Genomic DNA, 27,897 nt, shown 5'->3' with positions numbered 1-27,897 from the left:
GGTACAAGCTCAGGTATGGAACCCCCATAATCTTGTGTAAATCCTTTCTTACTTTAAATGCCAAGCCAAAAATATTTATTTACCCATGTTTTTGACTTGATGGTGATTGAATGTTTACTTCTGCTTTTATGCTTTTTACAACTCTTCTCATCTTATCCATCAGAAATTGTGCCTTCTCAGTGCTGGAACCAGCCCTCTGGAATGGACTTCTGATTGAGCTCTGCCTGGCTCCTTCCCTTTGTACCCTTTAAGTGGTTGCTTAAAGCAATGCTCTTTAAAGAAACTTTTACATCAACCTCTAACAAATCTATCAAATCTGCCCTACTGTGTGATAATTCCTGCTGCCCTTAGTGTGTTGTTTATGCTGTTTTATTCATTCTGCTGTTCTTATTTTATTATTATTATTGCTCCTTTACTCTTTATGAGTGTATTTGCTTTATTGTTGTCAACTGTTCAGAGTAGTGCCTCACACTAATCAGGCAATATAAAAATGAGTCATTGAGTGCGTGAATGAATGAATCAATCAATCTCTATTGTTTACCACTTTTGGTATCCCATCTCTTTTCAAGTTTGATTTCATGTTGTGTTTTAACTGTTTGTTTTTAAGCTGGAGAAACTCTTCAAGAAACTAGTGTCAAATTGAAAAGGAGGTTATCTAAAGAAATAATAACTAAATAAAGGTTCATGGAATATCCTGTTTAAAAATATGTAGCATTAATCTGAAAGGTATGAAAATTAGCACCGATGGTAGGTAAGAGTCAGACCGGCAGGCAATAGGGAGGGAGACAGACATGATATTTGGTTATTGAAAAATATAAATGAATCTCAAGTTTCTATACAACAGCCAGTTACCGTGTTTCACCAATAGTTAAACTAGTTCATCTCTTGATGCAAGCTACTGAAAACATAGAAGTGGCTGTAGGAATGCAGGGAGTTCTGGTTGCATGTCTTGTTATATGTTGAACAACAACATCCATTGTTATATGTTGAACAACAACATCCTCCTCATAAACCAGGATCTAATTGGCCTTGATGTCTAGGGGATGGGGACTGTTAATACATCAGGAGGGCACCAGCTTTGGAAAAGCTGAATTACATCAAATATACAAATATGTTTGACTGAAGAAGAATCCTAAGTCTGAACCTAAAGCTGAAACTTGATATTGTAGTAGCCAATATGGGTCTGCTGCTGAAAACAGAAACCCTCTGTTTTTTTTTTTCTAGCTCTCTTTTATCTACATCTGGCTGGTTGGGGTATTCTAGGAATTATAGTCTGAAAAACACAATTCTTCCAAATCCTGAAAAGCTCCACCCTCTGATGCCTTTTGACCCACCCACTCTTGGCAAGCAGTGCCAGACAGATATCCTTAGGGAATGAAGCTGGGGGGGGGGGCATTTCCACCAACTAGCTTACAGAATATTTGACCCTATAACAATTTCATTCTCATTTGCCAAAATTTACAATGTGTATAAAGACCTTGTTGATAAGACAGAAATATATATGGACCAAGACTTTGGAATTAAAGAATTTAATTTTGCAAGAGGAAAATGAGAATAAAAATTAAATTGTCAGAATGTAACAGAATGTACAATTCTATTCCAAGTTAGATTATGGCAGAATACACACTTGCTTATGAAATGTGAACTATGAACTTAGATTGTAGTTACTTTAAGAAATCCTTCCTTGCTTGACCTTAAAGCATTTATTTATAAAACAACTTTATTGACAATGTGTTACTTCCAAGAATGTTTATTAGGCTATTGGAGCATTCAGGCTGTACACGGGTCTACCTTTAAAACCAGGTTGTTAAAATATCAAATAAAATGCCAATGTCTGTCAAGTATGCAGGTCTCATAAATTGTTTAGACTGGGGATAATTTGGGTTTTGTGCCTCATTCTTTTCAGAACATGGAGAACGGATGTATGAAAATGGACCCGGGGTGTGTGTGTGGTGTGGCTGGGGAAAAAGTGATCTGAGTTTGAGATTGTTTGATGGAAAAGCATACTCTGTATCCTTGCCCTTCTAATCAACAAGACTTTCTTCAAAGTCCACAGGTCTGCTATTTACTTTTTCTTCACACTGGGTGGCATCTTGAGGCTGTGCTCACAACTCAGTTAAAACCCCTTTAAAAAAGATAGCAGAAGGAAAATTTTGGAATAGCATGCCAGATCTGTACATCCTCTGAGTCATTTTGACTTGGACAAATAGTTCTGTAATGGATGCTGTGGTAAAATAATTGCAATAATACCATAGTATACTGGCAGCCAAACTGTCTCTGGTGAATTGGAAGGCTTGGAGGAATAAAACAATCTCCTGACTACTGAGTAAGGCTATTTAGATTACCGCACCTTACTGACCCGCCATCTTCTCCATTCCCTTTTGTCCACTTCACTCCTTTCAACCCCAAAACAACAACATCACTTTCAGCTATTCTTTCTTCCCCCCACCCCGGCTGCCCCAAGTTTTCCCACACACAATGCAACCCAGACCTCACCTTTAGCTCTCCTGAGGCCACTTTGGAAGCCAATTCGATGACACAGCCAACAGCCATGCGTGCAGCACCGGACGAATGCAACTCGTTCCAAATGGTGTCACTGTCCACCTGAGCAAACAGTTAGCAGAGGGGCATAGGGGGTGGGGGGAGCGGAGAAAGAAAGAGAGAAAGAGGGAGGGAGAGGGGAAGAAAGAGAAAGTATAAGAGAAAACAAATCAGTGAGGGAGGGCTGGCACGGTGACAGCCAATGTACAATAACATTAGTCTTCCGTCTTGGCCAGCTGAACAGGCCTTCTGGACATGGCTTTGCTTATACTTTTTCTCTGAACTGACTTCTCCAATGGAAACACATTCCTGTCATGCCTCACTGCCATTCCCTGTTTAGATTTCCCATTACAAACAGTATTACATACGCCAGAGCTGGCCTCGTTATGTGCCCGTTAGACACACCAGGCAGCCACAGCAATAGGCACAAGATATATTCTCCATAGTCTTACTTCTAAGAAAGGAACCGGTTTTGCAAAGGCCGGAACAAAAGCCCCGGTGAAATTCATACGCTTATAAAAAGGCTACACTAAAATGAATTCAGCTGTGGCAAACACCTCTGGAAAAAAATATTTAATTTGTCGAAGGTCCTTTTATAGGTTTGAAATGCTTAACATGGCATTTCTGCACCATATTCCTAAAATAAGAGGTATTTTTAACCACTACAAGGAAGAATCAGAAGAGGTTCAGCAAGTTAGCATCAGAGCACAGGAAGAGAAAGCCCAAGGAGGTTCAAGTGTCCACAGAGTCTGTGCCTCTGAAGTAAATGTTCTCTCCTCACTCCCACCACCAGCTAAACCAGGTGGCAGATGTGTCCTTCAGGCAGTGGAAGGGGACACTTTTGCAAAGAGAAGGGGAAGGGTCACAGGGCGATTATCTTGCTCTGGGCTAAGCATTTCTCTCACCGGAGCTAAAGAGCAGAACCCCTTTAGACTGCACCCCTGAACTGTTTGTGAGTACGAATGATCATCTTTCTCAGTCAATCTTCTTGTAAGTATTAGTTTTGGACCTAGTGATGTTATAATGCAGATAACTCTGGTGTGTGCATTAGACCAACAACATTGTCTTATATATATAACAAGGAAGCAATGCCGCTGTGTTAACTTGTTGTAGGGAAAAAAAGTTTTGTGGTATCTGAAGGAATAACAAGTTTTTGTCGGTACGAGGAACCATGTATGAAGATGCATTCACTACATATGTCTAAAGCAAATAAAGCCTGCTAGAGGTTAAGTTGCAAAAAACAGTCTGTTGTTTTAAAATAATAGTTATTAGGTGCTTTCAAGTTGATGCCAACATATGCCAACCATTTCCAGGGTTTTCTAAGTGTAGAGTATTCAAAAGTAGTTCTCCATTCCCTTCTTGCTCTGGTTATGTGGCTTGCCTAAGGCTTGCTCTTCTCCTAGAAGCCATTGTCTGGAATTGGACTGCTGGCCCTCGGCTCCCCAGCCAGGATAATACATGCAATATTGTCTATATGTTAGTGATGTCATTATATACAGTACAGTGGTGCCTCACTTGACGACGATAATCCATTCCGTTGAAATCACTGTTAAGTAAAATGATCAAGTTAATTTTAAAAAACCCATTGAAATGCATTGAAATCCGTTCAATATGTTCCAATGGGCTAAATACCTGCTTGTTTTGCGAAGATCCTCCATAGGGTGGCCATTTTCCGGTGCCTGTAAAGTGAGGAATCCGTCCTAAAGCACAGCAGGGAGCCATTTTGCACAGCGGGTGGCCATTTTAGAGCTGCCGATCAGCTGTTTTAAAATCATCGTCTAGCAAAAAATCGGTTCCCGAAGCAGGGGACCGATCATCGTGAAGCGAATTTTTCCTTATTAGAACATTGTTTTGCAATCACAAAAGCGATCACAAAAACCTCATCGTCAGGTGGTTTTGTCATTTAACCAGGTAATCATTAAGTGAGGCACCACTGTAATTCATAATTCATATTAATATATGCTACTTACAGATAATTAAATTAGGGAATAACACTATTGCCTTCATATCTTGTCATTAAATCTGTTCTTCTGTGAAATGTACCTGTGAGTAAGTTCCAGATGAAATAAATGGGTTTTACATCTGAGTAGACATGCCCAGGATTGCATTCTATGGCAACTGCACTGGCTTAAAATACAACAGGACTAATGTTGACTTGTATTGGGGTAAACAAAGCATGAGTCAATACCTGTTACCTTACTTGTAAAGGTAAGATCTACAGCTGTCATCATCCTTCCATTTGGAAAAATATTTTGCTAGGTCATGCTACCTTGTGTAAAATACCACATTTTGCTTCTTATGTTTCCCTGGTCTATTTTCATTCATCTCTTTCAAGCACTCAAATAACAATCTCTGGAGTTATGTAGGAATGTTTCACACACTCTAGACTGACACAATTTTTATCGAAGTGTGTGCAAGATCCATCAACTGTAAACAATGCTGATGTTTCTAAAAATGGCCGTATGTGGAAACGATGTTCCAGGGACAGAAGTGACACCTGTAATTGCATCTATAATATCTAGATGCATATGGGTTCCACAGTGTCTTTTATTTGCACCTTCTTCCTGTTTTGTAGATCCATCCATATTTTCTTTCATTTTGGCTTACTGCAGTTAACACTCAGACTTTTCCAGATTCTTACTGCACTCTTTATATGAGCCAAAACATATTGCAATTCTTGCATAATTTTTTCTCTCCTTTTTTAAATACAGTGAGTCGAGCAGAGATGTCCAGCGCTCTGTCTTGCCCAGTAACTTTCGATTCTTTTCAGTCGGTGATGCCTGACGCTGTGGACAAGGCCACCACCTCCTCCCTTGACCCTTGCCCAGCCTGGCTAATCAAAGCAGCGAGGCTGATAACAACAGAATGGGCCACAGCAATAATAAATGGGTCTTTCCTTGAGGGCAGGTTTCCATCTGCCCTCAAGGAGACACTCATTAGGCCCATAAGAAAGAAACGTAATTTGACGGCGGACGAAATTGGCAATTATAGGCCCGTCGCCAATGTTTCTTTCATGAGCAAAGTGGTTGAGAGGGTGGTGGCCGACCAGCTTCAGGCCCACTTGGATGAAACAGACGCCCTGGATCCGTTTCAGTCAGGCTTCAGGCCGCGACACGGTACAGAGACGGCATTGGTCGCCCTGTATGATGACCTGTTGAGGGAAGCTGACAGGGGCAAAATGTCTCTGTTGGTCCTCCTCGACATCTTGGTGGCCTTCGATACCGTCGACCACGGGATCCTCCTGGGGAGGCTCTCTGAGTTGGGAATTGGTGGGCTGGCGCTTGCCTGGCTCCGTTCCTTCTTGGAGGACCGCCCCCAGAGAGTGCAGCTTGGGGAGAGGATGTCGGCCCCGTAGAGTCTCAATTGTGGGGTTCCACAGGGGTCGATTATCTCCCCGATGCTGTTTAACATCTATATGAGGCTGCTGGGTGGGGTCATCAGGGGATGTGGAGCATTGTGTCATCAATATGCTGATGACACCCAGCTCTAATCTCCTTTTCACCAACTGCAGGTGATGCCATCCTGTCCCTTCAGCACTGCCTGGAGGCCGTACTGCAATGGATACAGGGAAATGGGTTGAGACTAAATCCGGACAAGATGGAAGTTCTGAGGGTGGGTGGCCCTGTGGCTGGCAGCTTGGGTGACTCACATTTGGGGGGGTGACCCTGGCCGCGAAGAGTGGGGTCTGGAGTCTGGGGGTACATCTGGACCTGACGTTCACCATGGAAACACAGGTGGCGTCGGTAGTCCGCACCACCTTTTCCCACCTATGGCGGATTGTCCACTTGCAGCCCTATCTTGACATGGGGGCACTTACTACCTTGGTGCACGCGCTCGTAATCTCAAGATTAGACCACTGTAACATGCTCTACGTGGGGCTGCCTTTAAGTCTGATGCGGAAACTTCAAATGGTGCAGAACACATCGGCCAGACTCCTCAGTGGAGTGAGAAAATTACAGCATATTTCTCCCACGCTGGCCATGCTGCACTGGCTGCCCATTCGTTTCCGCATTAACTTTAAAGTTTTAATGCTCACGGTTTAGGACCTCGATAATTGACGGAACACCTACTCCCACCAAGGTCTACCCGGATCACCCGCGCGAGCCAGGAGGTGAGGCTGAGGAGCCTGACGCCGAGAGAGGCCCGGAGGGAAAAGACATGAAATCGGGCCTTCTCAGTGGTGGCTCCTCGCCTCTGGAACAATCTCCCTCCTGAGATTCGCGCGGCTCCCTCGCTGGGCACTTTTAAAAGTCAATTTAAAACATGGCTATACATGCAGGCCTTCCCTCCAGCTAATACCTGATTTTTCTGTTTATTCTTCTTTTATTTGTTCTCTACTCTATCCTTGTATTGTGTATGTTATAGTATGATTTATGCAAAAAAATTTTGCTTTATTTTATCGTTTATACTATACTGGAAGCTGCCTAGAGTGGTCTATTAGGCCAGATAGGCGGGATATAAATAAATAAATAAATAAATAAATAAATAAATAAATAAATAAATAAATAAATAAATAAAACGCTCCATTTTGTCTGAAAAAAAGGTATGTATGTGTGCAGAAGTGGGGGACTTATCTTAATAGTGCAAGGCATTGCAAAGCAACCTAAGAGTGTTAGACTTTTTAAAGAAAAGCTATAAAATAATAATAATAATAATAATAATAATAATAATAATAATAATAATAATAATAATAATAATAATAATAATAATAATAATAATAATAATAATAATAATAATAATAATAATAATAATAATAATAATAATAATAATAATAAATACCTTTATTGGCATAATAAATACATACAAGCATACAAAGGGTGCAGAGTACTATTTATGGAAACAGCCCCTAAAACACTAAAACTTTAAATTGGGTTCTCGGGCTGTATTAGTTTTAATTATATCCAACAGAAATTTGCCGAGTGTATTCAGAGAGTTCTCATCGGTACGCTGTAAAATAGAACTAAAATAGGCTTCATCGGTAAGCCAGGGCTTTCATTGTGGTAGAGAAGCAAAAAATTGGCTCCTCGCAGCCAAATGAAATGGACAGTGGAAGAAGATGTGGGGTAGCGTCTCTACGACATGGCACAGGGACACAGTCTGTTATTGAAGGGAGTATTGTTAAATCTGCCCGTTAGCACCGCCGAGGGGATTGAATTACAGCGGGCCAAAGAAATCGCCCTTCTAATTTCGGGATTATACAATGTAGAAATATAAATCGGTGGGCTGCCTACTACCAAGGGGAGATTCCAGAACAAGGGTGAACAAGATCTATTAGCGGCTCTTAATAAGTCTTGTGAGTTGATGTCGGCCAATCTTTGTTTGACAGTTCTTAGGGCAGCCTGGGCTATAAAATATAACTAAAAACAGTATAACACTAAAAGTATGTAAGGAAGTATCATACAAACACCACACAGCAAAACACTCAGATGCAATATTACTCCATACTTTGCTATGTCCACTATTTTGTCAAGAGCTGACGTTCTTAATAAACTTACTACACTGTTCTTCATCTTTTCCTTCTTGGTACATGGGTGTGCATATGTGATAGATAGGGTGTTGAAGAACAACTGCATTTGGGCCTGCTGTTTGCTCATTGATAGGGCTATTAACAGGAATATTAATTATAGGAAATAAATACCTCAGTTAAGTTTTGAATTTGTAAGCCCTCCGAATCCTCTTTCATAGCACTGGTGACATGATACATGCAATAGCATTTATTGGCATGCATTTTGGGCAAAGAGTACATAATATACCAGAACTGGCACATTACATGGCAAAAACTACATGATTGATTGATTGAAACCATTCTTCCTCTTTGTGGCTACGAGGACAGGGCATAAATGTTATTAAAATACTACACGATACAACCATTTTTTAAAACCACATGATGAGAAAAACAGAAAGGTACAAATGCAAGAGGAAGCACACAACCAGCCAGCTAAAATACCTGAGTAAACATAAGTTTTTTTCAAATGGTGGTGAAAGAATAATAGTGCTGGTGTCAGTTGCATATCCATGGCATATATTAAAATTATGGCATACATACATGTCACAACCTCTATTTTATATGTAAACAAAATTCGGGAAAATGTGATCAAAACCACAATTCTCTTCCCCGAGTGGCTAAGTAGATTACTATAGAAAGCCCAGAAATAGGAGATTAGCATAAGACCACATTTCTCACTAGGGTTCTCAACCCCAGAAACTAGTATTAAAAGATATATTGCCTTTTGAAACAGAAGAGAATATATAGCCATCATGACTAGCCCTCAAGAGTTCAATCCTGTGCATGCTTATTTGGAAGTAAATCCCATCAAGATGGTGGATAGGAACATGGATTCCTCTCTTTAATTTTTTGGAGGTTGGATTGGTGTCCCCTGCCTTCATCTCTGCCTTGATGAATTTGTCTAATACAGTAGTACTTTGGTTTACGAAACTATTGTGCTGTACGGGACATTGTGTAAAGAGAAAAAAATGTAAACCGAAACGTGGATTGCCATAGGAACGGGGCGGTGTTATAAATCTCCAGGCATAATGCACCCTGGGGAAACTTTCTTTGTAAACCAAAACAAACAAACAAAAATGTAAACTGCGGCATTATTTTCAATGGATTTCCATTTGTAAACCGAAAATTATGTTAACCCAGGCGTTTATAAACCGAGGTACTACTGTACTGTTTTCAGATTATCCACATTGCAGGACATCATCATGACATCTTCGGAAAGCAAATTTCATGGTTTAAATATGTACAGTACAAAAAGTGGATTGTTTTATTTTCCTCTGTCTCCTTCAACCTTTAGCAGTTAAGCCGACAATCTAGTATTACAAGACAAGGAGCCATACGTTCATTTTCTATGTCCATTTCCTCCACATTTACCATCATTTTAGACACCTCAATCATATTCCCATTACTCTCTTTAAAAAAAAAAATTACAACTAAAGGGACCCAAATGTTTTACCATTTCATCCTACAGGTTTTGGTCTTCTACAAGTGAGGAAGAATTAGGACCAGAACTCATCACTATACACAACAACTGAAAAGCATATTAGTATTGGAGAGATGTGAGAATCGGGTGATTCTCATTTGAGAATTTTGAGCTCAGAAGAGTCTTATGTTTAAATCCAGAACAACGCAAGCTAATTTACAAAACATGAAGCATTAAAAGCCCTTGTGTCATTCAGACATGGTCAGTGGTTAAGCAGGTCAGCCATCTAATGGACAAGACGGAGGTCTTGAGGGTGAGCGGCCCTTCCATTAGTGGTGTAGGTGACTCCCTTTCTTCTGAGGTGATGACCCTTACCGCAAAGAATGAGGTCCGCAGCTTGGGGATACATCTGGACTCGGCGCTTACCATGGAAACCCAGGTGGCATCTGTGGTCTGCTCCGCCTATTTTCATCTATGGCGGATTGCCCAGCTGTGACCATATCTTGATGGGGGCCCCTCACTACTCTAGTCCACGCGCTCGTAATCTCGAGATTAGACCATTGTAACGCACTCTACGTGGGGCTGCCTTTGAGGTTGATGCGGAAACTTCAGATGGTCCAGAATGCAGCAGCCAGGGTTCTTAGTGGGGTGAGAAAATATCAGCATATCTCCCCCACTCTGGCTGCCTTGCACTGGTTGCCCATCCGTTTCTGCATTGACTTCAAAGTGTTAATGATTACATATAAAGCCCTAAACGGTTTGGGACCTTAATATTTGGCAGATCGTCTTCTTCCACCTAGATCTACCCGAATCACCCGATACAGCCAGCAGGGATGGCTGAGGGGCCTGATGCCGAGGGAGGCCCGGAAGGAAAAAACAAGAAACTAGGCCTTCTCAGCAGTGGTCCTTTGGCTGTGGAACACTCTCCCTACCGAAATTCGGCTGGCACCCTCGTTGGGTGTTTTCAAAAGGCAGTTAAAAACTTGGCAGGCCTTCCCTCCAGTCAATTAAGTGATTTCTATATATATAAAGTCATGCCATCCTGGTACTGTCTCATTTGGAATTTAATTGTTATAATTGTATTTTTTTATGATTTTATGCATGTTATATTGATGTGTTTTTATCGATGTAAGCCGCACCGAGTAGACATAGTCTAGAGGGGCGCAGTAAAAATCAAATAAATAAATAAATAAATAAATAAATAAATAAATAAATAAATAAATAAATAAATAAATAAAATAATGGTGGATCATTTGGAATCTCTCTGCTCTTAGAATCAGGAAGTGGTGATGGGTGAAACAGAAGCTCATATGTATCTTCAAAAATTTATTTTAAAGTCTGTCCTTTACCAAATGAACTCTAATAGAAACTAGATTTCACTGAGAACCACTTGAGGCCTGAAGAGGTTTATGTCTAGAAGGATTGCTGAGCCTTGAAAATGACTGTGTTTAATCCAAGAGCAGTAACAAAATGTAAAATGGAACCATCAATGTAGGCCTTGTGCAATCACTGTCTAACTTTAAGTCTAGTCCACCTAGTGTTCACTGAAGGGAAAAGTGGCCACTACTTTCTTCTTCCTTCTTCTCTGTGCCTCCCTTGCTCCCTTTGCCCCATGTATCAGTGGACTAATGATAATCGGCTGGCTGGAGAGCTCAGTGGTTTAGGTATCAGACTTCAGAACCAGAGGTAGGGAGTTTGTTTTCCCCACTGAGCCTCCTGCACATAGAATCCACCCATGTGGCCTTCCGCATGCTGAACAATCCCAAGATGGCCCCAGAAGAAGGGAATGGTAAACTACTTCTGAGTACTCTCTTCCTGGAAAAGTCTGAGAGGGGTTGCCATATGTCAGAATCAACTTGATGGCATATGATTTAATGATAATTAGAGCACCACAAATGGAGTCTCAAAGCAGTTATATCAGCAATAGTGAGTCTTCAGAAGCTGCACAGCGACACTACCTATAGCCAGCAGTTCTATTCTGTCCCCTTAGACTTTTCTTAAACTTCATCAGCATTAAATGACATAAAATGGTATCCTAACGATATAACCACCTGCACACACCAAGTAAAAATGAACATCAATAGCTTTCTTAAAAGCAGGAACTCTTGAATTTTGAAATACAAATATATTAAAGGTTGAGGTATCAAGCTTGTCTGTATTTCAGCAAGACCTTAAACAGGTGGAATCAGTCCTGACAATGTTGCAAGTTATAATACTCAGTCCCACTCTGAAGTCTGAAGACTTTTAAGGCACATATGGATTTAGTTCATTCAGCGTTTCCTGAATGAACAGAGAAGCGGCAAGCATTTCCAAACATATTCCAAGCAGCTCAGTCCGTGGCATGGTTGGAAAGCTAGATGTAAGTAAAGCTACAGATGATAGAAATTAAACCACTTGTCCCTGAAGTGTGTGTAGAGTTATTTCAAAAGACTGGATGGATTAAATAAAAATTAATTTGCATTGATCCCATGTGAAAGCTACTGGAGTTTTACCTACAGCATGTGGGTAAGAGTAGTCCCCCCTCCACAGAACTAAAAGATGTGTGAAATGAGTTTCAAAGGAAGATCAGCTATTCTGCAATCTTGTTTTCTGGAAACATGGAAAACCCTGTTTTTTGTAAATTGGCCTCTCTCATCCCAATACAACAGCACAAGACAAGAGAACAGACATTCACCATCTACACACTGCTAAAAAAAATACTGATCCCCAACCCTCTCAACCACAAAATTGTCTGTGGAAGCACTTGTATAACTATTTAGGTGCTCCCCCCCCCCATGTGCATTCAAAAAAGAGGGAGAACTCACGAACCACCTGCATGAACACCTCCAGGGCCCAGGCCCTGTGGGAGGACTGTATTAACAATGCCCCATACTGACACAACGATTGCTCCTTGTGTAAATATTCTCAGGCATGATTTACCATGTATCATTGAGGTGTTCTCTTTCCTCCAACACAAAACAATACAAAATGGAAGATTGGTAGCTGAACTCCATTAACAATCTTGCACTGGCAAGGGGTTCCACTGGTTATTTACAGCACAAGACTGATTAATTACTCTGAGTGAATTTTGGTTTATGCTTGCCTAACAAATTAAGGAAAACATGTTTAGTATATTGTGTATTTATGCCAAGCTAGTATTTTCTTTAATGCTTGGGGGGGGGGGGAGACATTATAATAATGCTAAAAGGAAAATACCTTTTAAAGAAAGCTAGTACAATATATTAGCCTGAGTGCTAGACTAGGCCTAGAGATGGGCACAAATCAGAAAAAAAGGTGATTCATTTTTATTCACAGTTCATCAATTTGATGAATCAGGAATTATGAATTATGAATTTTTGAATTATGAATCAGGAATTATGAGACACTGAATTCACAGAGAAGCGTCCTCTGACACTCCTCTACAAGCCCTCCAAGGTTGTTGAAGTTAGGCCTTGAGACACTTGAGTTATACACTCACAAAGAGCAACCCCCAGGAGAATCACCCCCCAGGCACCTAAAGACACCAAAATTACAGAGAAGCTTCCCCTGACTCCCCTGTAAGTCCTCCAAGTTTGGTGAAGATTTTTTTTTGGGATAATCATATTATACACCCACAAATTGGGTGCCCCCAGGAAAGTGCCAATTAGAAGCTGGCTTGGGGAAACCCAATCTTCACCAAATGTAGAAGGATTGTAGAGGAGAATCAGGGGAAGCTTCTCTGAAATTTTGGTTTCTCTCAGTGTCCAGTTGGAATTTTCCTGGTGGGGCCCTCTTTGTGGGTGTATACCTCGGGTGTCTGAAATCCAAACTTCACCAAACATGGAGGAATTGCAGAAGAGAGCTGGAGGAAGCTTCCCTGCAATTCTGGTGTCTCTAGACAATAAGGTGAAGGCAGGAGGAGAAGGGGACGACAGAGGATGAGATGGTTGGACAGTGTCATCGAAGCTACCAACATGAATTTGACCCAACTTGGGGAGGCAGTGGAAGACAGGAGGGCATGGTGTGCTCTGGTTCATGAGATCACAAAGAGTCAGACATGACTAAACGACTAAACAACAACAACAGGTGGTGAGAGGGTCTATTTTATTGTCCAGTGAATCAACAAACCAAAAAGTACTAAAAATTAATTGAGTCATATCCATCAGGGGCATTGATTCATAAGAATTGACAAACTAGTGATTTTTTAAATGAATTTGGTGATTCATTTTTAATTTGTGCCCATCTCTAACTAGGGCTTGTCAGGCCCAAGTTTCCACTCTGGCATGAAATTCAGATGTATAACTCAAATCCTGTCACTATCTTACAACTTGATCTACTTCCTAGATACAATTATACATCCGATATCTCCACTGTATTTATTTATTTATTTATTTATTTATTTATTTATTTATTTGATTTTTATACTGCCCATCTGGCTACCAAGGCCACTCTGGGCAGTTTACAAATTCTAGAAGATTGTTTAAAAATTCACAATTAAATCAACAAAAGAATAGTAGTGTAGTTTAAATGCAGTGCAGAAAAGACAACAATGTCAAAGAATGGAAATGAAAGCACCGTTCAAATTACCTGCCAAAGGCATTTACACATTATCAATTACTAGAATTTGGACCTCCTGGGAGAAAGATATGAAAGGTAGTAGAGCCAATACAGACTGAATTTTGAAAGTTCAGACAGGATGTAAAAGGTCTAATATTCATGCAATATATTTATGAGTTACATCTATATCATACATTTCCATCAATGAGAAAAAGGTAATCCATGTAGCTGCCACCTCTGTTTTATCCACACCAAACTTCTGTGAGTGACTGATGCAAAGTCACCCAATGGCATTGTTGTGGCTAGACATCCATACACATAACAACATATATATCTATATCTATATCTATATCTATATCTATATCTATATCTATATCTATATCTATATCTATCTATCTATCTATCTATCTATCTATCTATCTATCTATCTATCTATCTATCTATCTATCTATCTATCTATCTATCTATATATATATATATATATACACACACATGCAAGTGAAGTGAGATATACAAATACAAAAAAAAATACAAAAATAATTAGAAAAGTTATTAATCTTCTTAGAAAGATCCAGCTGATTATAACAAATGAGCAGTAATTCCAGAAACCACAGGTTTGTCATACCGTCTGGTGATTTATGTGCTTCTGACCAAATCCATGTGTCTTAGTAGGTACAAAAACTTTTAGAGGATCACACTTTGCCATTTGTTTCCAGAGCAAACATATTGCCTTCCGTTGTTGTCATCTCTCCCAGCTCCCCACACTTCACTAGTAGAAACTGAATCCATTCCCTTCCTAATCTTCCAACCTTTAAGAATTGTGTGTGACTCTCAGATATACCTGTCAGGAAAGAGCTGGACATTCCACGAAATCAGGACTGTCACAAAAAGATTGGTAGGTCTGTGAGTTTGGAAAAGCTGACCAGCCGCCAATCCCACCTGCACTCTGATAACATTCCTACCATGTGAACTGCAGTTCTACTAAAAATTCAGAGTTTGGAAAAGGGATCCTCTTTGACTACAACTTTGGGAATTGTACACAAAGGCAACCTTTTGCAAGCTCTCTGGAAGTTCTTCCTTTAACCTGTACTCTATATCTAGAATGGAATTGCTCAGTTTTTCACTGTGATGCTAATGTCTGAAAGGGCTTGCCCAGCCCCTTTCATCATGGCGTCAGTTACACTGACTCCTATTTCAGTAGGAATGTACAGTAGAACCAAAATTGCAGTTCAGAAATCTGATTTGGAATTCGGAATTACAGCCCTTCAAATTCAGAATTCCAAATTTTAAACATTCAGAATTTCTGGAAATCCGGCACTCCATTACAGTCAACATGAATATTATTATTTTTACCTTATTTTTTTAAAAAAACCAACAACTTGGCAAACCATTTTTAATGATTTCCTTTTGTCGTCTGACACCTTTGCATTGATTGCGCTAAACAACGAAGGCACACCAACAGCCTAGATATTCCCTGAACAGCAGGAATGCCAGCAGGAAATGCTGGCAACACTGGGCAAGCAAAGGACAAGTCACACTGGGGGCTGGACAAAGACCCTGGGCAGCACTAGAAGGTCGATTTCAACAGTAGATAACCTGTAGTGAGTGGGAACTTTGCCAGCAGCATGGGACATAGCACAGTTGAGTGAATGAACACCATCCTAGAGCGGCAGTTAGAAAAATGAAAGAGGCAGGAGGAAAGGGCAGCAGAATGAAGCATGGCATATCTAGTATTGTGAGCAGAGTGTGCCATTCTCTCATACGTAAGGGTACTTCAAGGAATTCCACACAGTACGATCTTTCTTTTCTAGCAGATGCCTCACTTGATAAGATAAATGTGGAATTCTCTTTCGTCTGCAGGGCATTCTCCAGAGTAATAGGACGGAAACCCCAACTCAGCCCCCACAGAGCTAGGGAGACCATTCTTCATCTAAACAAATGCCATAAGACCTTTTATGCTTTTAGCAGCATGTCAAAAATCGCATCAACTGCCAATAGTGAGGTGATTGGTGTTGTCTCCTCTGAGCCATAAAAAAAAAAGCAGTCTGTTATCAATTTTGCCAAATGCATCCGGGGATTTGGGGGTGTGTGTGTGTGGAAGGTTCACTTGCAAGTTATAAATGGCAGCTCAAATGCTACAGATGTTTCAAGCTAGAAGCTGACAATTTTTCTTTATCATTTATCAGCCTGCTTCTTCCTTATTTATTTATCAACACCTATTACTTGAGCAGAAACCAATAAAAAAAGCTAAAGAATCCTCATAAGATTTCTTCAGAAAAAAATGGGCGCTGCATACAGGTAAGACGTATCTGATGTTTTGTTTTTGCTGATATTAGATCAGACTTACAACTTATTTAATGTTCACATAATGTCAGCAACTGAACTTTGTTGTACAGAACTGGTATAAGTGGTGCAATTTCTTTCTCAAACCGTCCACAAAATCCTTGTTTCCCCTGGACTTAATTAACTAATTGAATTTCCAATTCCTTCCAGGGAAAAATCCCCATATGATGCTAAGTTATAGTACAAGCTTTTAGGAAATAGAGACCTGTAGACTGGACCAGCTCATGAACTGAGCAGGGGAGCACCTCACCTCTAAATGTGAAGGAAGCACCCCTCCTTTTTCCAGCCACAGGCTATATGTGCTTGTAGAAATCGAGAAATGTGTTAGTTTTGCTATTTCCTCTATTTAAAATTTTTAACCTCAAGTTATTTCTGTCTTGAATATGGAAAAAAATCTGATTGCAATAATTTCTTCAAAACCAAACTGATAGAAAAGTTTCTCCTGTTTGCACCAGACAAACTTAATAGGCAGATGTAGTCCCAACATAAAGAGGACAGCGCTGTTATATATATGATAAAGGAGGGAACCTTCAAGGAGGGAAATACAGCAACCCTATTTCCTTACTAACATGATTGAATACACAGTAACTCAAAACCAGATTTTCAAAAGCTAAGCACTTGAAACATTGAGCCTAGAAAATAGATAGACAGACAGACCATATATAAACCTTATTTCTATCTTAAATATGATGGCCAGTATTCAGTTCAATTTAATGCATGCACATCCTGTTGTGCAAGTTACACTGCAAATCTCTAGGAATCTCCTTCATCCTGGGGAAGACTTTGGGAGCCACAGAACAAGGAGGGAACTCTTTAATACTTTTTAATTAACTAATGGATGTTTATTTATTTGCATGCTTAATTGTCTTTTTAGCCTGTAGTTTATTATGCTTCAGTTGTTTTAACACTGTGAACTGCCTTGGGCCCCCTCACTAGTAGAAAGGTGGCCTACAAATGATACAAATAAAAAAAATACATACAATAATTCCCCCCAAGTTGCTACTATAAGGGGGAATAGGAAGATATGATGCTTTTGAGTTGTGGTGCTGGAGGAGGCTCTTGAGACTGCAAAGAGAACTGGACTGTAAGAAAACAAACCTATCCATTTTGAAGGAAATCAACCATGAATGCTCACTGGAAGGACAGATCCTGAAGCTGAGGCTCCAATACTTTGGCCATCTCATGAGAAGAGAAAACTCCCTGGAAAAGATCCTGATGTTGGGAAAGTGTGAGGGCAAGAGGAGAAGAGGAACAGAGGACGAGATGGTTGGACAGTGTCATCGAAGCGACCAACATGAATTTGACCCAACTCCAGGAGGCAGTGGAAGACAGGGGGTGTGCTCTGGTCCATGGGGTCACAAAGAGTCGGACACGACTTAACGAATAAACAACAACAATATATGGCTTAGGAAGTTGTAGACACACTGAATAATAAATTCATTCTTACAACACAGGCACATAACCACACAGAGGAGCTTCAGTTTGGAAAAAGCAAGGCAGTAACATAACCACTGCCAAGATATGCACTGTTGAATAATGCATACCTAATGATGTTTCAAATACCCTGAGGACAAATACACATGCATATAATACAATTATTTACATATGCACACTACGATACTGCACTGACTTCTAGAAATATTAATCTAATCCTTGGAACTAAATAATTGTGTGTCATCAAGCCAATTATGACTCATGACAACTCTTTTCAAGGTTTTCTAAGGAATAGAGATGGGCATGAACTGCCAGTACATTGGTTTGTGCGTTCAGCGCTTCCCAGCCCTGCCTCCTCCAGTGGGCACCCTGGCTTCCCTGCCCACCTAACAGAATCATGGAATAATAGAAAAGTGAAGTTGGAAGGGGCCGACAAGGCCATCAAGTCCAACCCCTGCTTGATGCAGGAATACAATCAAAGCCTATCTTCCAGGTGATTATCTAAGTTTTTCTTGAATGCCTCCAGTGTTGGAGCACTCACCAACTCCTCAGGTAGCTGGTTATACTGTCGTACTGCTCTAACAGTTAGGAAGTTTTTCCTAATATTCAACCAAAATCTCGCTTCTTTTAACTTGAGCCCATTGTCCTGCACTCCAGGATGATTGAGAACAGATCCTGCCCTCTGTATGACAGCCTTTCAAATATTTGAAAAGTGCTATCACATCACCCCTCAAGGCTAAACATGCCAATTCTTTCAGCCTTTCCTCATAAGCCTTGGTTTCCAGCCCCCTAATCATCCTTGTTGCCCTCCTCTAAACTTGTTCAAATTTGTTAGCATCTTTCTTGAAGTGTGGTGTTCAGAACTGGACACAGTACTCTAGGTGAAGCCTAACCAGTGCCGAATAGAGGGGCACTAGCACCTCGTGGGATTTGGAATCTATACTTCTATTAATGCAGGCTGAAATAGCATTTGCCTTTTCTGTAGCCACATCACACAGTTGGTTCATATTTAGCTTGTGATATACGATAATTCCAAGATCCTTCTCACTCATAGTTTTGCTGAGCCAGGTATCCCCCATGTTGTAACTGTGCAATTGGTTTCTTTTCCCGAAGTGCAGTACTTTGCACTTATCCCTGTTGAATTTCATTCTGTTGTTTTCAGCCCGGTGCTCCATCCTATCAAGGTCATTTTGAATTTTGTTTCTATATTCTCTGCCGAATTTTGTATCATCTGCAAATTTGACAAGCATTCTCTGCACTCCCTCATCCAAGTCATTAATAAAAAATATTGAAGAGCACCAGTCCCAGGAATGAGCCTTGGTGTACCCCACTAGTTACTTCTTCCCAGTTAGAGAAGGACTCATTAATCATCACCCTCTGAGTACGATTCTGTAGCCAACTGTGTATCCACCTTACACAGAGCCTCATGGTGCAGTGGTTAAAACGCTGTACTGCAACCAAAACTGTGCTCACGACCCGGGGTTCAAATCCCAGGTAGCCGGCTCAAGGTTGACTCAGCCTTCTATCCTTCCGAGGTCAGTAAAATGAGTACCCAGCTTGCTGGGGGGGCAATGTGTAGCCTGCATAATTAAATTGTAAACCGCCCGGAGTGCTTGTAGCGCTATGGGGCGGTATACAAGTCCAATAAATAATAATAATAATAATAATAATAATAATAATAATAATAATAATAATAATAATAATAATAATAATAATAATAATAATAATAATAATAATAATAATAATAATAATAATAGCTTGCATGCTCACTAAAAAAATCAGCTTTACTAACTAACTAACTTTAACATGTCGTTGGCAGGTTGTTTATATTTTTAGCCACCTAGAGTGGTCCTTTCGGACCAGATAGGTGGGGTATAAATCAAATAAATAAATAAATAAATAAATAAATTGATCTACCCAGCCCACACCTAGTCAGCTTGCTAATCAGGATATCATGGGGCACTTTGTCAAAAGCTTTGCTGAAGCCAAGATATACTACATCTACAGCATTCCCTCTGTCTATCAGGGAGGTTACCTGATCAAAAAACGAGATCAAAATTAGTTTGGCAGGATTTGTTCTCGACAAATCCATGTTGGCTTCTAGTTATTACTGCATTGTTTTCTAGGTGCTTGTACAATGACCACTTTATGAATTTTGCCTGGGATTGACGAACTAGCACAAACTGATGAACCAGTGGGTTGTGCCCATTTCTAGTAGAGAGTACTCCAAAATGGTTTACCATTCCGTTCTTCTCAGGTATCCTAGGATTATGAAGCTTGCCTAAAGCCACACAGTCCGGCTCTTCTGGGATGCACAGTGGAGAACTGAACTTCCAATCTCCAGCACTGCAGCCAGACACCTGACTGATCTAAAAGTATGCATAAGTATGTTTTTGGACTACAGTTCCCAGAATTCAGGGAGCTATATCCCAAAAATGCAGATATGTACACCTTAAATTTGAATGATGTGGCCAAAGCCTCTACTTTCTATAAAGCCTAGAATTATTTAGCTGCCCAAACTTAAAACCAGGAAGCAAACATTGAGCAACCTGATACAGCATGACGATGGCATCACATTACACTAGAGCGAATTCTACTTACCCCAAGGCCACCACAAGGCAGCAATGAAAATAGTTTCTGAGGCACACTGCCTGTATTAAAAAGAGGGGAGAAAAATAGTCAACACAAAAGTAGAACTTCTTAATTCCACTAACTGACTGCTGAAATTTTTTTTGCATAATTAGTAAACAAATAACCATCTGTGTTCCCAAAGTAAAAAAGAATTAGAAAATCTGTGTTAGTTGGAATATATACAAAATCTCTAGATTATTCTCATCTGCCAGGAGTATCATAGATACAGGCATCCTTTCTGTAAGGGCTAATAGAAATGTAGGAATTTACTGTTTACTCATTGGTCATGAAAAGGATTTCCAGGTCTCAAAACACTGGTCAGAAATTCAGGGAACTGGTATGCTTCTCTGAGTCTAATATGGAGGTAAATCTCAGACCTCTCAGGGTTGGCTGAGCACAAAGTGTCTGCAAGTGTGGAAAGTGTGGCTCCCTAACTGTTTCGAACTATGTCTCCCATAATCTTTTACTATTTACCATGTTAGCTGGGATGACTGGGAGTTAAGGTCCAAAACAGCTGGAAGACCAAATGTTCCCTGTTCCTGTTGAATGTCCAGTCCTCACTTTGAATCAGAAGGAGAAAAATTGTGCAGAGAAGATACCCATGTACCATGATAGATTTCTAAACCTCTGTTGACAGAACCAATAGCAAAGAAAAAGGGAAGAATATATTTGAGAAACTAGCGAAGTTAGAGAGGATTGACTGGAACCCCTGGATCTTCTGGCTTGGAAATCCATCATGTGTATAGCCTCATTATCTACTTATTTCTGTGGCTGGATCTGTAATACGCAATCTTGGGAGCTGCCGTGCTAGTGCAAGTTTATGATGCAATACTCCCACACCAGTGTTTCTGTACAAGAATATATGTCATTGCTTGCAAGTTAATAGAAACCAGGAGACGTCTGGAGGCCTTTAGTGGTTTTCATTATCATCACTTCAGGCCAATGGTGATTCTAGCAACAGCATGAAAAGAATGCCCTGAAGCTATGATATATTCACACATACATTGATTTTTTATGTGTCAGTTCTATTTAATATGAAGCCTCAGCTATTGAGATAGCTTGACACATAGGTTTGCCAATTCTAGCCTAATTAAGAATGGCTGCTTTTAAGAAAGGTTATATTAGCTGGGAGTGGGAGATAGAAACATTGAACAGACAGACAGACATGCATTGTTTTTAATTGTCCTTATTCCAAGAATATTGTAAAGTGTCAATTCGAACAGCTTGACAATTTATGAAAACACCAACATGCAACATGTTAACCAATTATGTATTGACTAAAGGCAAACTTTTCAGGAAGGTGGAGAATGTTTTCCTGCTTCTCCCAGCATTGCATAATTTATTTTAGGAAAGCTGTTAAGTAGCTAATTACTCACATGAAGTGGATGTTCTCTAGTTCTTTCGATACTTTCCATACCTCTGTCATACTGAATCTCAGTCATGTGGGATATATACTGGGACAGACGTCCCAAAAATCTTTAGCATTACTGTTTTATTTCCTCCTGTTTGAATTGCTATGGCTGGCTACACCATGGTACCAGTTTAGTTTCTCTCTTGCTTCAAGGAGCAATTTAGCCCCTTTATTAATTTTTTTAAAAAAATATTTATCAATACATCAATATATTGAGAAGGGGTTTCTGTTTGGGAAAGTGTCCTCTATTGTGCTGACTGCTCCTGCAGAAATGCATTGCACACAACGGATATAGATGAGACTGCCATCTCTTGATGTGCCCCTATTATGACAGTGATCATGAAAGAAGAGGCACACGCTTGACAGAAAGGGTGGCAGCTGCTGCCTAGACATACATACAAACAGGCAGCTATGCACAACGGTGAAAAAAAATCAGTGCGGCAGTACTGGTGATCACTCTCCCAGTGTGATAGTGGTGTACCAATGATTCGATGTATCTTCCATAGAAATAAAAAAAATTATTACCCACTAATGAATGGCAACACACCCACCCACCCATGAAATCCTTTTCCCAACATATTGATGCACTGGCTGTGATTTTAAAAAAATAACCAATACATGTTGCCACAATAATGGCTGCCACCTTCTTGGCTTCAATTCTGAAAAGAAGTCTGGCAGGTCGTGCACATAGGCAATCCTGGTACAAAATAACACAACACTCACAGTGTGGTGGAAATATTCCACATGGTTGTTGTGGGTTTTTGGGCTCTTAGGCTGTGTTCCGAAAGTTGTTCTTCCTAACGTTTCGCCAGTCTCTGTGACTGGCATCTTCAGAGGACAGCACTCTGTGCTCTGGTGCACTTTGTTTGGGAGTTGAGTATTTATGGCTGTGAGATCAGCTGTTGTCCTTTTCAGGAGATGGGTGATTATGGTGATCAGTGTGAAATATTCCACAGTTACACCGCTGGCAGGGAAAATGTTTTGATTTTGACTATGTGTTGTGTGACCAAAAAAAAAAAAATCCAATAAACTAAAAAGCAACTAACTACAGAAAATTTCCTTTGTGTGACCAGGACCTTAGTAAATTGCATCATTCTCCCTACAAGAGAAATCAAATGGACCTCCAATCCTGCTTCAGACATCAATTGCTCTGTTCTCTTTCATTGTGATGCCACTTGAAGCAACTTTGAATTGCTCTGTGATAAGTCCAGTCCTGTGAAATAGTTCGGAAACTTTCGGGTTAGCATCAAAAGTGGCCGTTGACTACCTTTATCCATTCCTGTAGTAACCAATAATAATCTTGTGATGTCAAGTCAATTCTCACTTATGGTGACCCTTTTCAGGGTTTCCCAGATACAGAGTACTCAGAGGTGGTCTATCTTCCAGTGACAACCTGGGACTGTGCCGTTGGCCCAGGACCACAGAGGCTGGCACTACTCACAGAAGGCCCAGTGAACTCCCAACATCTGATACCTAAACTACTGAGCTTTCCAGCCAGCCTATCCATACTTTAATAAATAAAATTAGTACCATAAAGTGTTAATGTTCCAGTAATGATCCTAAAGAAGAAAGGGGAGAAAAACCTCTGTTGCTGCTTTCTAACCAGGACATTTCCCTAATCTATGTTGGCTGCCACTGTGACATTCTCTTTCCACAATGCGATGCATTTGGAAAGAGTGATACTTTTTTTTTTCTTGTGGTTCTTGCCAAGTATTTTAAGCTGACACCAGCTATGACTAATGACAGTACTGGAATGTGCTGTTCTCAGAAGAGCTGAGTCCTTCACAGACCTAGGATTTTCCTGGGATCCAGCTTCTGTCTGTTCAGGGGGCTGGTGCCATACAGCAATGAATGATGTTCTGAGTGAACCAGCTGTATTTCTTCCAAAGTGGCTTTTCGACCTCGGATCCTCTGAAAGAAAGCAGCAAAGGTCTACAATATTCCACTGATAGTAGACAGGGGAGGAGAAAGAAAGCAAATCCAAAATAACATTTCATCAGATTAATCTCAGGCGGTAATACTGTAATTGCATCATACAGGAATGTGAAATCATCTTTCTTCAATGCTACAGAATAGGGCTGTGCATGGGTCCCTTGATCTGATACCGAGGTCAGTTTTGGTGCTTTGAAAAGCATCTTGATTTGGTCCAGAAAGATTTGTTTTCCATCCAGCTTCCTAAGTGCCTGAGATTTGAATCAAATTGGTAAACCTCCCATTGACTTGCACTGGAAAACCAAAACAACTATAGCTTTTTTGTTTTTTCATGATGTATATGCCATTCTTTGACATGATAAACTTCAAAAAGAGGACATTAACCTGCCATAATTTCAGTGCTTTCTTGCCTAAGCCCCTTTAAATTGGAGGAGGGGGGTCAAAAAATTGGAAAAAAAGCAAGTTACTTGTGCCCTTTCCGATTCTGTTTGTGCTCCAGATATAAATCAATTTGCAAACTCACTTTGGTCTGCTCCAGAACTAAATCTAGCCGTTCTGCTTTGATTCAGACTCACACCAACCCATCTAAATAAAGATGAGCTGATCTAGTAATTTGTCAGAATCTGGTGCACAGTCCATTGTACAAGAAAACAAAAGCATGGGCCGTTCTTAAACAATACCTTGATCTCATGGCAAACCAAACATGCCAAAATAACAAAACCATTTACAGGTATACATTGGGAGGGGAGGGGATCCAGATCAGGATTAAATACCCTTTCTCACAAAGGTCTGGCCTGGGATTCTTGTACCTGCTATTTAGACTTTTAAAACCATCCATGTCATTACAGATTGATGAATGGTGGCATATTAAGTTTAACCATAAAACAATAAAAAGCAGCAGGAAAATATTCAAGTAAGTTTACTAAATCCATTGTACTGAAAGGTCATTTTTATTCATGCTCTCTGATGTGTTTGTGATATAGACTACATGTGCCCCAAATGACATAAAAGGTACTATCACTTTTTTTGGTTGTGGGGTGCTGCTAGTGGACCTCAATTTTGCTTAAACTAAGGAGGGTTGAAATAAAATAAGGCTGTTTCAATCATCTGTATATTTCTGCATTGTTAAAATTAAGGAATCTGTCTTTACATGGGGAGCAACTAAACAGGTATTTATCCAGCTGCTTGTGCCATGTTCCTCACGGTTTCTTTTGATATTTACTCCATCAGCTACACAGCATTAGGGTTAAACGTGAATACATCTGATCTTTGGGCATGACTATGTGGCATATTTTATTCTACCTGCAGGGACTGTAGTTTTGGTACTATTTCCAGTTGCATTATTTGTCTTGCTCTTGGTTTGTCTATATTGGTTCTTTAGGGCAATTGCTCGACATCTCCAAGTGACATCACTGACGATGCACAGAATGGGATCTGTTGTGGGAGTGAACCCTACTCTTTCTTCCTGCCTTCTGTAAGGCATATAACTGCAATACAATTTGAAAAATGTATTTTAAAAGATATTTTTCTCTGAAGAGTTCTTGCACTATTGCACTAAACTGAAACAGCACTAAACAAAAGAATCTGGGGGATTATAGCTCATCAGGAATAAAGAATATTTCAAATGCATTTCAGATAAGAAATACTAAGTGCTATTGATGTTTGATGAACCCGCAGAGGGAGGATGTGCAAAGATTTATAACCCAAACTTCAGTATTCCAGTGCTAATGATTCTTATATGAAAAAGCCAATAAACTACTTAGAAACAAAGCTATCTTTATGTGTGACTGTCAACAGAATTGAGTTTGAGCTCCCCAAACTCACCCCAAAAATAGTAGAGTGCATATTTTAACACTTGGACTAAGTAAAAAAAAAAAATGATCTCCAAAGGAAACAGTAGAAGCCTTTATTTCCTTTTAGTAATTTAAAACTGAAGTACAGTGAATAATGGAAAATGTATTTTCCACTGTCCAAAGAATCACCTCTCAATCTGAAACAATTTTCTTTAAAAGAAAATAATTTCATTTGGTGATGAGTGATAATCTTGGGAGTGGACAACCTTCCCTAACCTTATTTTTAAAGATTCAACTTCCATCAGATTACCTGAGATGTCTTGCCTCCTCCACAACCCCAAAACATACTTCAAGTGTTAGCTAAAATATTAGTGTCAGCTCTCATTTTAGTTGAATTTTCATCCAGTTAAGGCCCAAAACATAGGAGCTGGGGCTCAATGCCATTAGAAGCAGAGCTGACTTAAGTAATAAAGAATGTGAAATTATTCTCAAATGTCTTTCATAGCTTTGCAAGCAACAAATTAGCCTGTTTTTGTTTGGTGACTAGTCATCAGTAGGACAGGTGTTTTTATTTTGATTACATGAACACAGGAGCTTTGAAGATGCTTCTCTGGAGGAATAATATGTTACCGCTTTCTACAGTAGTTGCAAAGATGGCCATCTTATCTGCTTCGGCTCAAAATATGGTCCTTTCACGTGTAACAGACTTCATAATATGGGACTTCAAATCCCTCATCCTTGCCCTTCTCCCAATCTGTATGAGAATTTAGAGCTGAGGACCAAAGTCTGAGGCACAGTTGTATAAAATCAAGAACATACTGTTTCTTTGTGCAGACAATAAAGTGCATAATTGTTCTTCAGGGACCAATGTTTTAAAAAACACGGTTCTTCCTACGTCAGGTGATTGATAACACTCTTTCATTCTCCTAAAAGTTATGTGTATTTTCTTGACGGAAGGGAAAAGGGATGTGGTATAATATAAATGTTTTTCCTGGAATGTGCTTCAGATGACTGCATAGCAAATCAGCAAAGAAACCCCAGGTGGCCGGTACTGTGGAAGACCCTTTCCTTTCCACCGAAGGCTGTACCTTCTATAGAAAAGGCTAATTAAAATATTTAAGAGCTAGGGGCAATTATTAGTCATCATAGCACTTTTGGCTATTAACCCAGACACTCTGAAGTACCATAAACTTCATTGCACTCACGGAGATAAAAACAACATCCAATCTGTTTGTTTTATTAAAAAAGACCTTAAGAACGATCTGTGGGCCAGAGCCGTATATATTTACCCAAAACTAAGTCCTACTGAGTTCAATTGAAACTATTTCCTGGTAAGTATGAGTTGGGGTTTCAACGCTCATCTAATTCTTTTTTAATGTTCACAAGAGTGCCATAGATTTCACATCTTGTGCTGACAAACTCGAGCGGACTGCCTACACTCTATGTGTTTCATCAGAACAACAACCTTAGTGATATGTGGTAATATCCGAATAAAAGACTCCTCAGGGATATGTGGCAAAACTGGTAGTCAGAAGCAGCAAGTGCATGTTGTTGTATGTGAGATATTCTGACTCAATCACACCTATAAATAGGAGGGCCCAGTGCTATCATTAGACACTGTGAAAAAACTGTATGAGGCTACAGATGATAGGGACAATGACAGCAGTCTTTCAGCTGTTGCTCTTAAAACTACAGGCCATTTGCTTGTGTTAGAAGACAGAACTATGTGTGTCACACAGCCTCTCCTGATCCCCTAAGCTGGTCTGCTGTCCCTTAGATTTTAAGGAGGATACTTTCTCATTGCCATTACTGAGGTGAGAGTCAACCATCAATCTAGCCCACTTCCGCATGCAGGAGGAAGGAAGAGCTGTCTTTTGCATCAGAGAAATAAATGTCTTGACTTTGCTAAATCATAGAATCACAGTATAACTGAATTGGAAGGGGCCTGTAAGGCCATTGAGTCCAACACCCTGCTCAATGCAGGAAACCAAATCAAAGGAGGTCTGACAGATGGTTGTCCAATTTTCTCTTGAATGTCTCCAGCATTCCCGTGGTAAATGGTTCCATCGTCATACTGCTCTAACAGTTAAGAAGTTTTTCCTGATATTTAGCCTAAATCTGGGCTACTGTAGCTTGAGTCCATTATTATGTGTCCTGAACTCTGGGATGACTGAGAATGGATCCTATTCCTCCTCTCTATGATAACCTTTCAAGTATTTGAAGAGTGCTTTCATATCATATCTGCACAAATATGAAGAGCTAAGTATTCCTGGATTGGAAGTTACTACTTTTGCCGAATCTAGTACACATGATTCTACTGCTCAGTGGCAGTAGGATGAGGTGAAAAGGCTTCATAAAAAAGCAAATGAAA

General features: G+C 40.0%; 1 protein-coding gene across 11 annotated transcripts in view; it reads right to left on the bottom strand.

Annotated features, from left to right (window-relative positions):
- HDAC9 (histone deacetylase 9) overlaps positions 1–27,897 on the bottom strand; it is a 546,236-nt gene that overhangs the window by 127,343 nt on the left and 390,996 nt on the right. For all 11 annotated transcript variants that reach the window (XM_073003276.2, XM_078377172.1, XM_078377173.1 and 8 more), the window contains 3 exons: positions 23,592–23,712; positions 20,361–20,410; positions 2,497–2,604 (listed from right to left, as the gene is read on the bottom strand). In XM_073003276.2, the coding sequence (XP_072859377.2) occupies positions 2,497–2,604; positions 20,361–20,410; positions 23,592–23,712 (279 nt within the window). The remainder of the gene's footprint in view (positions 1–2,496; positions 2,605–20,360; positions 20,411–23,591; positions 23,713–27,897) is intronic.

This window comes from Pogona vitticeps, chromosome 6, assembly GCF_051106095.1.
Source record: "Pogona vitticeps strain Pit_001003342236 chromosome 6, PviZW2.1, whole genome shotgun sequence".
NCBI classification, from domain to species: Eukaryota; Metazoa; Chordata; class Lepidosauria; order Squamata; family Agamidae; genus Pogona; species Pogona vitticeps.
Note: the sequence above shows the minus strand (reverse complement) of the source record. Positions and strands in the feature narration are given on the sequence as shown.